The 13963-nt window shown below is 39.6% G+C and overlaps 1 protein-coding gene across 2 annotated transcripts in view; it reads right to left on the bottom strand.

Annotated features, from left to right (window-relative positions):
• The window catches only part of NRCAM (neuronal cell adhesion molecule), an 85377-nt gene extending 71793 nt beyond the window's left edge, over positions 1-13584 (bottom strand). The window contains exons 1-6 of one of the 2 annotated variants that reach the window (XM_064289827.1): positions 13412-13584; positions 11181-11198; positions 8067-8172; positions 5458-5654; positions 3835-3957; positions 201-371 (exon numbers count right to left, since the gene is read on the bottom strand). In XM_064289827.1, the coding sequence (XP_064145897.1) occupies positions 201-371; positions 3835-3957; positions 5458-5654; positions 8067-8172; positions 11181-11198; positions 13412-13517 (721 nt within the window). In that variant the 5' untranslated portion in view covers positions 13518-13584. The remainder of the gene's footprint in view (positions 1-200; positions 372-3834; positions 3958-5457; positions 5655-8066; positions 8173-11180; positions 11199-13411) is intronic. The other variant, XM_064289828.1, reaches the window with a different exon arrangement.
• Between the last annotated feature and the right edge of the window lie 379 nt (positions 13585-13963).

The following is a 13963-nucleotide window of genomic DNA, read 5'->3' as shown; positions in this document are numbered from 1 at the left end:
AATAAGTACAACAACAAAAGAGTAAAATACAATACTTAGGGTATGCTTACTCTTTTCTTTGCCGGGTAGTTTCCTGAGCAATGAACCCGTTTACTTCAAAGTGGGTAGTATTAAGGATTTAATCATAGTTAATATTTAATATATTCTACTCATACTTGTAAGTGTCATTGAAAGAGAGATTCAAGAAGCTGAAGTCTTACCTGAAATCACCTTCACAGAAATAGGTTGCTTCTGCTGTATGGTTTGAGTGTGATTAAACCTGGCATAACAGATATAGTCTTCGCGGGTGTCCTCTGGGAGAACATTGGAAAAATAAAGGTCCCCATTTAGACCCTGGGAAACTCTTTCACTTTGTGGGAGTCTTTGAAAGGCTAGAGAAAGGCAAAGAGACAAGGTAAAAATCATTCCATCATAAAATAGCCACTTTGCAGATCGGCGAGATGAATGTATCTGTATAAACATTTCTTTCATTAATAGTTCCGTGAACTTCCCTTGAATAATTCTTTTCTCTCTAAATCTCTTTGAATAAAAGCAAATAGCTGTAAAAAAAAAAAAAAAAAAAAAAATGACACATTAAAACTTCATCTGTACCTGTCTGACCCCAATTTCTCTGCATGCAGGCAGAGATGAGATTAGAGTTACGTAGTCAAGTGTTTTATTAATCAAGTGAAAATTGAAAAAAAATTTTACAAACAGAGTTGGCATGGCTTTTCTTCATGTTTAAATTATTACCCAGTTGTTAAGCACATAGACACACATGCCTTAGAAAATGCATTAAGGAAGCTTCTAAGGATACTTAGGAAACCCTGGTGGCGTAGTGGTTAAGTGCTACTGCTGCTAACCAGAGGGTCAGCAGTTCGAATCTGCCAGGCGCTCCTTGGAAACTCTATCCTATAGGGTCACTATGAGTCAGAATCGACTCGACGGCACTGGGTTTGGTTTTTTGGTTTGAAGGATACTTACCATGGGTACTATCTACACACCATAGTTAGAAACCAAATACTCTGAGAGTACCTAACCATGAACTGGAGCCCTGGCGGTACAGTGGTTAAGAGCTCAGGCTGTTAACCAAAAGATCAGCAGTTCCAATCCACCAGCCGCTCCTTGGAAACCTTGTAGGGCAGTTCTGCTCTGTCCTATAGGGTCATTATGAGTTGGAATCAACTCGATGGCAACAGGTTTGGTTTTCTTTTCTCTTTTTTTTTGGTTTAACCGTGAGCTAGGCCCTGTGCTAGGTGTTAGGCATACCAGAGACCTTGCTCTGTCTGAGCCGTCAGGCAATAAAATGAACAATTAACAATAGGGTACAATGATAGCAATATTTAATGTGTGACCTGCCTCCCACTTCTAGTCTCTACTCTTTCTTTTCTGAATTACTTGTCACCTTCTAACATACTGGAAATCCTGGTGGCGTAGTAAAGTGCTACAGCTGCTAACCAAAGGGTTGGCAGTTTGAATCTGCCAGGCGCTCCTTGGAAACTCTATGGGGCAGTTCTACTCTGGCCCATAGGGTTGCTATGAGTCAGAATCGACTCGACGGCACTGCGTTTGGTTTTTGGTTTTTCTAACATACTGTAAATTTTACTTATCTTCGACCTACCCAGCAGCACCTCTCAAGACAGGTCTGGCAGTCTGCTTTCGAAAGGTCACAGCCTTGAAAACTCTATGGGGCACAGTTCTACTCTGTACACATGGGGTCCCCATGAGTCGGAATCGACTTGCTAGCAACCAACAACAACAACCAACCAGTTAACCAGTTGCTGTCGATTTGCCAACTTGTGGTGATCCCATGTATGTCAGAGTAGAACCGTGCTCCACGGGGTTTTCAGTGGCTGATTTTTGGAAGTAGATTGCGAGGCATTTCTTCTGAGGTGCTTCTGGGTGGACTCGAACCTCAACCTTTCAGTGAGCAGCCAAGCTTGTTAACCATTTGCACTGCTCAGGGACTTCTTATCATATTCATGGCTTATTGCCTGCCTCCCTACCCTAGAATTTGAGCAAAGGAGGGCAGAGACCTTCTTCTACTTTGTCCACTGTTCTAACACTGGAACAGTGCCTGGCCCTTAATAGAGGCACCGTAAATACTCCAGCAGGATTAAATGACTGGCTGCCAGCCCTCTGCCTTTCCAGTTTCCAGCATGACAATTTATTTTCCGTCACATCCGGCTAAGAAACCATCTAGCCTTAGGCACAGGGAAAGACTTTCTAAATGGATTAAGAATGCAGGGAGGTGGGATCAAGGATCTGTGCGTGAGTTTACACTTGTCTGGCTAACATAAGCGTGGAGCTTAACTGTGGAAACTCCTGAGCCCGGAAGTGAGAGAACTAGGAGACGCCGCACATCCCTCAAGCCAGGTGTTATATCCTGGAAGGATTTCTTTCTCCAGCTAGACTCCAGCAGTTGTGCTTCTCCTGCCACAGGTGCCTCGTCTGTATTTCACAAAAATGTAAAAGTATGGTTAAAAGCCTGCACTCTTTCTGTGGCAGGAAAAGGGAGGGAAACATGGAGTTAGAATTTGAAAGAAAGTTAACCAATTTTTTGATCAGGATGGGAGTTTGATTCAAACAAAACAAAAAAACCCAAATCCATTGCCATCAAGTCTATTCTAACTCATAGCAACCCTATAGGAACTACCCAATAGGATTTCCAAGGAGTGGCTGGTGGACTCAAACTGCCAACCTTTCGGTTAGCAGCCAAGTTCTTAAGCACTGCAAGCACCAGAGCTCTGGGGTTTGCTTAAAAAAAACCCAGAACCCGTTTGATTAGTGGTCATAAATTAATGGGTTTAAGTTGCTTAACCTTTAGGGAAAGAAGTGTTTTAAAAATAATTCAGAAAAATAATGTATATTAATTTAATGAATATGAAGAGTTGTCGTCCCTTCCATTTCTCCTTTTGTCCTTTTATTGTTGAATGAATGTTGGTAGATCAGATTAAAGAAAATGGGACTGCACCAGGGGGACACTTTGCCTTTTGAGTTCCTTTGCATTACATATGAAAACAGTGCAAGGAGATGTGGATAACTATGTAATGTCATCTTGCAAGTAGAATGCTATACTGATCTGAATTTTTCTCATATTCCAGGTGCAATTCCACTTGAAAATTCAAGGTGTTTTGCCAAGAACCTAAAAATGGATGTAAAGCTAGCAGTGCAATGTGGAAAAGCAACAGTTACACGTTCAGATGATTTTGAGACTTTACAAGTGCCACATCCCCCTACCTCATTCAGAGTAAAAGCCAAAGTCCTTTCTATTGAGCGCCTGTGGCCTTTCTGACCTGGTCTGTCACTGTCCCCTGCCGCGTGCGGTCTGGCCATACTGGCCTCCTTGCTGGTCTTTACACATACTGGATAGGCTCCTGCCTTAGGGCAGACACCTAGGGCCATGGGCATGCTCACTCATTTTTTTCAGGTTTCCAAAGGACATTTGGTAAGAGGTCTTCCCTCACTACCACATTTAAAGCAGTGCCCGTCAGTATCACTCTCTTTCCTCTTAATTCTGTTTTATTTTTCCTCAGAGCACTTATCCTCAGCTGACACATATTTACTAAATGCATGTATTGTCTGCCCCTCCCTCTCACACCCCTGTTGCCAAGAATATAAGCTCCATGAAAGCAAGGAATTTGTATTGTTTATTTAAAGCAGTGCCTGGCATATGGTAGGTGCTCAATAATACCGGTGGAGTCAGTGAATGAAATGGCTGTTATTTGTTTCAGTGAGCATTTATTTTCCTGAGCATCTCTAAAACATTTTATAAATCACAAAAGGCAGTAATTTATCATAACAAGTCAATAATCATAAGACTCTTGAAGAAAAGTTCATTTTTTAAAAACTTACAATTATCCATCCAGAATATTATAGGTGGTGGTAATCCAATTGGAGGCCTGCAGGGAAGTACTAAAGGCTGACCATTTCGAAGTATCATTGGTTCAAGTTTTTCTTTGGTCCACAATGGTGATCCTATTAAATATAATATTAACTGCTAAAGTTCTCTCTGCTTTGAAAAATAAAGACATTTTATAAAAAGATACATTTTATAAAAAGTTCATTTTTCTAAACTTTTAGGGAAATAATAACTTAGAATTTATGCACATTAAAATAACTACAAAATTTTTATATACAGGGTTAAAAATATATACAGGGTTGGAAAGTAAAATAAATGTAAGACAAATAACAATTCTCACTCATTGCCATTAAAAGTATAAATTCTGACTCAGTAATTCTAAGTCTAGAAATTTATACTAACTAAATCATTCAAATGGTACATAAGAATTTTGCTGCAAGCATTTTCTTTTCCTTTAAACAGAAAACACTTAAATGTCAAAAGATTTGTTAAATAAACAATCACACATTTACACCTTTGAATACTGTATGGCATTATATATATTATGTAAGTATACCTACTGATAAGATTAACATGAAAATATACATGATACACTGATGTCAGAAAGGTTATAAAATAGTACTTCAGAATGAGTTCCTTTTAAACACATACATACATACATACATATCTGCCTAGGAAAAAATGGAAACAAAAATTTGAGCAGCGATTAGGATTCACGAGTAATTTTTCAGTTTCTTTTTGGTTTATTTGAAATTAATTTTTTCTATAATGAATACATATTCTACATGTAATAATTTTTTTAATTGTGATTTAGGTGAAGGTTTACAGAGCAAATTAGTTTCTCATTAAACAATACACATGCTGTTTTGTGACATTGGTTGCCAACCCCTCAATGTGTCAACACTCTCCCCTTCTTGAACTTGTATTCCCCATTTCCATTCATGCGTCTTTCCTGTCGCCTCCTGCCTTCTTGTCCTTGCTCCTGGACTGGTGTGCCCACTTAATCTTGTATACATGGTTGAGCTACATGTATTATTGTTTGTTTTATGGGCCTGTCTAATCTTTGGCTGAAGTGTAAAAAAAATTTTTTAAATGACCAGAACTGCAAATGGTCACCGTTCTTTTAATACATCATCCCAAGGTTGTTGAGAGCATTTACGTAATGACCAGTGCAAAAAAGCCAAAATAATATCAAGGTATTGAGGCCACTCTATTTCTCGTGAAATTTGAAAACAAAAATGTTTACTGAAACAGCACTTAGATCTCAATTACCCATTCCATCCTGAACTTATTTCCACCTGACTAGGGGAAGTTTGCTCGTACATAAAATACATGAGAAATAGCTAATTAGATTAATTCTGGGAAGAAACATTTTTCTCAACCCTGCTTTTTCACTCAGTACCTGTATCGAAGGCACATTGGATTAGCAAAGCATGAGGGTGAGGCACTTGTTAGGACAAAGTAGAAAAGAGGAATAATTTTAATGTAAAATAAAGTCAGAATATTGGAAGCAATTCCATTATTTTCTAGTAATAGTATTTGGATGCTGTAACAGATGCTGAGTCTTGGAGCAATACTTTAAAAAGCATGACGTTTGGTTGACAAGTCTCACTTACTAGATGGACGGATGACAATATTATTAGAAATTGCAGCCCCGCGTTCATTCCTGGCTGTACACTGATAGACGCCTTCATAGGTCTCCGCTTTCCCCTCACTCATAATGTTGATTACGAGGGTTCCTGAGCCAGGGTTCATGGTGACCAGAGGGTCCTTATCTATGTCAAAATGAGTCCCATTACGTGTCCAGGAGAAGCTGCCCAACACATAAAGGGTTAAACTGGTTAATGGTCTAGAAAAACAAGATTATTTATTTTGTTAACAAATTCCTAGAAGTTTTGTAGGTTTCTAGAAATAAGGACTAGATTTAATATTCGGTAAAAGAGCAATAGGCCCCCATATCTAAAACGCTTCATTGAATCATGACTTAGAAAAAGTGTTGGTTGTACCTTTTAAGGGGCATGTTTTCATTAGAACCGGCCCAAATCTGACTGAATAAGAAAATCATACACACAAAGTGCCTGTTATTTTTCAAAGGGAAAAAAAAAGGAGCAGGTCTCCCAGGCATAAGCTCTTAGAGCTTTATTAGCATTTTTATTGTAAACTCCATTGTTCATTGACTTGATAACCTGTCTATAAAACTTTGCTCCAGGCTGAAATGTGACAAGAAAGCCCTCTGCGTGATATATATGTGTATTTGTACATATATCTATATATATAATTGATCAGACTAGTTTCAAGTTACCAAAATGAAAAGCATAGGTTGGAAGGAGAGAAAAAGATAGGAGTTCATTGTTGTTTTAAATATTGGTTATTAAAAATGGTGATTCTATATAATACATATTTTGAGAGTTTTAAATTCTAGAAATGATTTTGTGAATTCCTTAGGAAGTATTCCAATTGTCAGCTGAGGTTATTCGTTCTCATTTTAAGTGAAAGGTTGCTTTTAGAGTCACAGCACTCATGTAATTAAATACTTCCAAACTAGTCATGAATCAACAATGGCCATGCTCATATGAAGGCATGGATCTCTAAACTTCACTGTGTTTTCCAGGCCCACCTGGATTTCCCTGCCTATTGCTTCTTCTGCTGGATAAGCAGTGGTTGTCACAACTTGGGAGCAGGGATGGTGGTGGTTACTGGCATCTAGTGGGTAGAGGCTAAGGATGCCGCTAAGTGTAATGCACATGACAACCTCCAACAACAAAGAGATATTCAGCCCCAAATATTAATAGTGCTGAGGTTAAGAAGTAGCCCTGGTGGTGCAGTGATTAGGAGCTTGGATGCCAACCAAAAGGTCAGCAGTTTGAATCTACCAGTTGCTCCTTGGAAAACCTGTGGGGCAGTTCTACCCTCCTATAGAGTTGCTATGCATTGGAATCGACTAGATGGCAACGGGTTTGATGTGGTTTTTTTTTGGAGATTGAGAAACCCTGATTTACGTATTTAGGGGAGGTATTAAATTAAATGTGAATCTGATGGGTAATGCCACATTAGAGCCTGAGTAATAGAGAGTTTCCAATAATATGGCAGAACGTATTGTTTTGAAGCAAATCTTTGATGAAAGTTTTTGACATACTTAGGTATTTGTTGTTTGTTGTTGTTAGTTGCTGTGGCGTCAGTTCTGACTCATGACAACCCCCTGCATTACAGAGTAGAACTGCTCCATAGGGTTTTCAAGGCTATGACCTTTTGGAAGCAGATTGCCAGGCCTTACTTCTGAGGCACCTCTGGGTGGGTCTGAGATGTCAACCTTTAGGTATTAGTCCAGTAGTCCATTTATGCTACCTAGGGACTGAGTAATTCTTTTTCAGGTGATAATCTGTGATAGTCTAACCAGATCCATAACAGACAAACTCAGATACCCAATATTTAGAAACTTTCACTTCTTTATTTTAATAATGATAATCCAACTCTCCTAAACTCCCATGTATTACTGGACAAGTTACAGATTGCCCATTAACTATCTGTATGGCCTTGGCCAAATTACCTAACATAACTGGGCTTCAGTCTCCTCATCTGTAAAACATATTGGTTGGGCAAGATTATCTCTACATTCCTCCCAACTCTCCAATACTACGCTGTGCTTACATCAAGGTCCACATGGAGACTCCTGAGTACTGAACACTGCCAAGTTTGGAAAGCCATTTAGGACCACTATGGAGCTAGAAAAGATCTTAGAAATCTTCAAATTCAACCTGTTCGTTTTACAGATGAGGAAAATAAGGCCCAGGGAAAAGGGGTTTACCCATGTCACTAGGTCATTAATGTCAGAACCACAATTAGAAGGCTCTTTCCCCATCTCTCCACCATATTTGCGCATTTTGCAGGAGAATGTAAGTATGGAAATGCAGGAATCCAGGTTTTTAAGAAGAAAAAACTGATTTTAATTAAACCTATAGACAAAACAATGAACTTTCAAATGATACTTTAGGGATATGCAGGACCTGAGAAATTAATATCTTTGAGGGGCTAAAATGGACCAGCGGAGTTGGCTAGATGTACTTAGAGGTAATCTGAAGTCGTTTGCACTGAGAACTATCCAGCCAAGAAAGAAAGTGTTCTACATGGCCTAACTTATTCTACACGGATTTCTGAATTTATTTCTATATTCAGAGACTCCCCCTGACGGGTTCCAGTACTACAACAAAGCAGAAGGCATACTCACCTTGGAGGAGGTTTCCCTTTTGCCTCACACTGGATTACAATATTCTCCCGAGGGTCGATAATGTAATCTTTTGGAGACTGTTGGGTGATGGTTGGAGGTTGTACCACTTAATTGTAGAAAGAAGGACAACGTAAAACAAAAAAAGTTTAATATCATAATAGCAAGCATTTTTTTTTTTCCATAGAAAAATCCTTTACTGTAGACTAAATATGCTCCAAATGTTTTTAGTAATTTCCACTGTGGCGGCACACAGCTCAGTAGATTTTCAACTAAAAGTCACTTAAAGCTGGGAAGTCAAGGCAGAACTGCCTTTTTTGGTAATTTTATGTGCACTCACAAACACTGTTTTTCACACCGAAAGTCTGGGAGAATAATTGCCAGCACAAGCCGAACATTAAGACAGTTTCTTTTCTGATGTAACGATGAGAAATTCCTCTGATGGGTACTTTGGTTTAAACAATGGCTTTCAATGAAATGTAAGTTAGGAGGTAAATGTGTGTTTCTCTTAGGAATGAGGTAATGTAAATTAATATACTTTGGCAAAAAAATTAATTTGGGAAGTTAATATCAAAAAGATTGTTAAATTGGAAACTTGACATGTCTTACTAAAGGCAGAAGGTAGGTGAATTAGGAACAAAGACAAAACAATTTTATTTAGAAGATAAACAGCTTGAGGAAGGTCCTTATTATGGGAGTCTATGTTTCCACTGCACTTTCCAAAGTGATATCTGGTTGTCTACTATCAAATCTTAGGGGGAAAATGGTTCTGACCCAGAACAATCTGATCTGAAGAAACCTGGCATCTGTGCTTCCATCTCTCCTGAAATTGCTCTAACAGGTCAAAATCAGAGTGTTAGAGCAGAAAAGGAGTGAGAAATAATCTATACCTACTTCCTCTTCTGCTCAGCACAGCAAAACAACTCGCCTAGGAAGGCACAAAACAGAGAAGAGAAGTAAACTCTCCCAGCTGGCTCCTAGTAGAGAGTTAGCGCCATGCCCAACTCCAGGGACAGCCATTTACATAGACCGGTGGGTCGCAACTGGGAGCAGAGTCTGGAGACAGTTTTGACTGTCACAACTGGGGGTGCTACTGGCATCTAGCAGGTGGAGCCAGGGATGCTGCTGCTAAACACCCTTCAATGCATAGGACAGCTCCCAGCAACAAAGAAGATTCTGTCAACGAATGTCAGTAGTGCCGCCATTGGGAAACCACGGCACCAACCATGGTGTGAGTGGTGCCCCTGAAACTGTGCCATGCGGTGGCCTTGCCCCAGTAGCTTTCTCCTGCGTCATGCAACTTCTCCCATGGCTCTCTCTTGGCCTCTCACTCTCCTTTCCTTTACTGCTGTGTCAGCTCATTTTTCATCATCTGGATCTGCCCTTTCCTCTCCACCCAGGAACTGTACTTCCTTTCTGCAACCTCTTGTACCTGCCAACCAAGCATCTTCCAAAACTTAGTCATTGCCCTCTGCTTTTGTCCTTCTTTTCTGCAGTTAATTGTTACAGTGCTTAACCCAGCACCTCCACATCCAATGTCTGTAAACATGGTTCTGTTCTCTTGCCTTCTTGTCAGTCTTACTGCTGTCTACCAGGCATCTCTTACTAACTATCCAGACGACACATAAAGAATAGATCAAAAGCTAAGCTCATCATTGCTGTCATTTATTGTGTACCAATAAATTACTGTTACTAGTAGTAGTAATAGTAGGATACTGGACAGTATAAATTTCCCCTCCCTTTAGCAATATCTTTTCCTCCTTGTCCTCCAGCTAATAAGCCAGTTGCTCTTCCCAGCCTCCATGACTGTACACGGAACCTTCATTCCTCTAGTCCTGGCAGTTTCCATTGTTAGTTAGCAGTTCGTTTTGTTGGTTAAGAACTAATCTGTTTGTTATTAGCTGTGAGACCTCAAGGCAAGTTTCTTAAATTCTGTAAGCTCTCGAAATGGAGTTTAAAAGTAGTGCCTATCTCCTAGGGTAGCTGGGAGGATTAAATAATTCGTATAAAATTCTTAGTATATGCCAATGCTATAGTACAATGGTGTCAGCTATTTTTTGCACTATTATCGTGATTTTATTTATTTGGACCAGTTTCACCTTCAAGTGATCCTGAGACTCCGGGAGTATAATATTTGAAATAAAGGAAGGCTGCGGGGTACGCCATATGCAGCAAATGGTGGACGTGGGCGAGTGGGTAAGGATATTCTTAGGAGCTATTCAGGCTGATTTGGGCTTTGCTGGGAGTAAGAGAAGTGCAGACATGGTGGTTTCAAACTCGGACCGTCTATTCACACGTCTACAGAAGAGCTGGCTGAGAGGCCACTCCCACCTGCCAGGAGTTTACCATCTGGAGGTACCTTCCAATAGTGCTTAGATTTGCCTGGCAACTAACAAATGCTTTGCAGTAATAAGGGAAAAGGGGATTTTACAGAACTTTCCCGGTTGATCCAGTATCAAAAGAATTTTCAGGTTCTGGAAAATAGACTAATTGTTTTGTAGCCAGATGACAGAGGTGGCTCATCTGTCACAGGCAGCAGCAGTTCTTGCTTAGAGGAAGCCGCTCAGAAATGATAACAGCAGGGCCTGCTTGCTTGTCTTTTGCATCAAACCACAGTCAAATTTGCTGGGCTACTGTATTGATGACACCCAGAAACCTAGTCTACACAGCCTGAAGGCTCAAGAAGTGTAAAAGGGCATCTAGCTTCTGACTCAGGTGTGGCTTCTGCATGCACCCACCTTCTAAAAGATACCAAAAAGACATGTCTTCATTCCAGCAAGCACTTAACAGCATTTAGAACCAGACAGTCATTCTTTCTAAATTTTGTGAATTTTCTCATTGAGTTACATCAGATGTGAATAAACGGTCACAAATGAGTAAAGCAGCATACGGGCAAAAGAAAAAAGAGCAATACCTGAGTCTTCAGAATTCATGCAGGTAATATATTAAGTTTGCTTTGTAGTATAAACACAAGGTTTAGCCACAGTAAACACATATGCTTAAGAAGACATCAGTCACAAAACATAACGTTGTGCTTTTAATTCACAGTAGTAATTAGAAAAATAAAGACATGATCAATTTTTCACACTGCCTAGTAATTTGTAGAAAGACACTTACAATCTTCAAGTAGTTTTGCTTTTCCCCCATCAATATCAGCAGGTGAGTGGGCAAACAGGATTAAAGAAAACCATATGTTAGTAATAAGAACGTTAGAACCCTGAAGATAAAAGGTGCATCTCGTCTATTTGATTTGATCTACAAAAAAAAAAAGTATAGCGAAGGTTGAAGTTGGGAAGTTGCAAGAGAAAGAAACTTGCATTAATGGTTTGCTTTTTGTTTTGGTCCTATAGCATTTATCCACATAAACATATGGGAGAACAAAAGCAATGCTGGAGGCAAAGACGATCCTTCCAGGAAGAGGAACGGCTAATTCCATTCCATACATGTCGTGCTGGACAAGTAATTATGTTCAATTTGAAAAACAGCTGAAATCTACAATTAATCTGAGTTGTCACATACTGTGTAGTGTCTGATCCTATTATCCCAGCCATCACTATGCACATGGTAATAATACCCAACAATGGGACATTGCTACAATGCTCCATCTCAGGCAAGTCCAGCAATGAATTTAAATTTTTAGGTTGCTATAACAACAACAACAAAAAATCACCAACTCCATAATTGAACTTTTCAGACTGTTAGCATATTTCTGCTTCAGAATTCTTCAACCTCCCAGGTGCTGCTGGTGCCCACGCCAAGGAGCAGCTTAGGGACTGGAGAAGGGGTGAGGGGGACAGGGGCAGGGGAGAAATCACATTAGCATGCAGTTCAAATGGTTCCACAGTGCTGCCTGTCCTTACTCCTTGCAAAGGTTAATGCAAGACTGCCGGGTTAGCCCCGACTTTCTTTTCATCATGGCTGTGCCTCTTCTCCATTAGCAGCGATAACCGAGTTAGCCCTGGGTAACTGTTTCCCTCTGATTGTTAGATTGAGCAGTCAGATTAAGGGAGAATATATTTAACCCAAGAGAGAACAAAAACGTTTCTCTCAAGAGCTTGCTTCTCTTTTCCGGGCTTCTGCTGGGGCAAATGCTTGCTTAGGCATTTCTACTCCAATGGACTTAAGCAATAGTATCTATATATAATATAGAGATACTATATAAAATATACATATTTATTATGTACAATATTTAATATATTTTTATATGCACAACATTGAAATTAAGGTTATTGGATTAATATTCTTTTAAATAAAAAATTGCATTTTATTGTACTTTAGATTATAACAGCACAGCAAAGGAAGTCAACTAAATGTGGGGCAAATCACCTCTCTTCTTAATGCCTTCCTACTGGCAGTTACAGCCTCTGTGGCAAAAAATGACATCCCAGCAATTGGACAGCCCTAGGAAAGTACTATCTTCCTTGCACCTTGGAAAGCTTGCCAAACAGATGTTCTATTCAGGAAGCTAATGGATTTAAAGAGGTTGTACAGATTAGGGATAAAGGATAAATCAATTCGGAAGTACAGTAATTGTCCAGATTTGAAATTCAGCTTTCCATTGCAGGAAAAGCAACCAGTTAGAACCTTGAACTAACTTCATTTGTCACAAAGACTCCCCCAGACCAGGGAGAAGTGCAGCACACACTTTACTGTTAGGAAAAGAGGAGGCTAATACAATAGCTGTTGTTTGCTCCATCTGAAACAGTATTTTTGCAGATTACTTGTCTTATTCTCAAAATTTGCATCTGGGTCTTTGATCACAGATTTTAAATCAAAGAAGTCTATTCGCTAGGATTTAGGTAAGATACATTTCCTAGCCCTAGACTCATCTAAAATTCATAATTAAAATGTGAAATTTGCATTGTCTGAATCCAGAGAAATGAGCTATGGGTGGCTTGGGGATACAGTGGGGTGGAGGGTTGGCAGAGTGACCATCCCCTAATCGTTTCCAGGACACTCTGAAGAGAGAGGGTGAAGTGGCCATTTTAAAGTGATTGGAATTATTTTCTTGCAGAACTGCTTCTATAAAGAGCTGCCTGTTGGGAGGATCAGGGCAGCCTCAAAACTCACTCCTTCTCAGGCCAAAGCCCCCCACAAGGTACACGAAAGGCACCTGATGGGGAAGGAGGATAATGATAGGGAGAGAACAATAAGTCTAACCATTTCCATGGCCATTTCTAGGGTGTGAGTCTTGATAAACACCAGGTGCTGAAGGTAAAAGCCCAGTTAATTGTGATTAGCTTTTCAGCATCACAGAGACCCTCTCCATTCACACAGCTCAGAGTGATGGTAAATGCCGGGGAGGTTTTGACTCCTGGGCCTAACAGTTTTAAAACGTTAATACTTACGATCAAGAGGTACTTCCACCGCACTAATCATCTGGCACAGGAAGACAATCAGGGGCCCTCTGCCTGCAGATAAGCACTTCTTTTTCGGCATTATTTTAATCTGCATTAGCTTAATTCCTGCTGAGACCCACAAACTGAATTTCTTTTCTTCTTTCACAAAAGACTTCTGTGAAATGTTTAAATAATTTTCATGCAGGGTGCTGAAAAAGGATAGAATAAGAATAATAATTATAAGGTACTAAGGAAATGAAGAGTAGAAAGAAGTCCGTAGCACAGAAAACTAGCCCTGTATTATACATGAACTCTAAAAGGGAGCTAACTTTTAAATATTTAACTCTCAAGACTGGAAAAATCATTTATTCATAAATCGGCTAAAATCAGTTCAGAAATATTTGTAGCAAGGTAAAGCAAAATCTTTCTGCTTTGCCATCCTTATGATTTTTCCATTTTAAATATTTGTATTGTAAGTGCTCTTGGAGGCCAGGATGTCTTTCTTAACAGACTAAGACAACTTGGCTTTTAAGCCGGTTAGAAAGCACTTACTTTGTGACA

This window comes from Loxodonta africana, chromosome 8 (assembly GCF_030014295.1).
Source record: "Loxodonta africana isolate mLoxAfr1 chromosome 8, mLoxAfr1.hap2, whole genome shotgun sequence".
NCBI lineage: Eukaryota > Metazoa > Chordata > Mammalia > Proboscidea > Elephantidae > Loxodonta > Loxodonta africana.
This window is presented reverse-complemented; position numbering and strand designations above follow the sequence as displayed.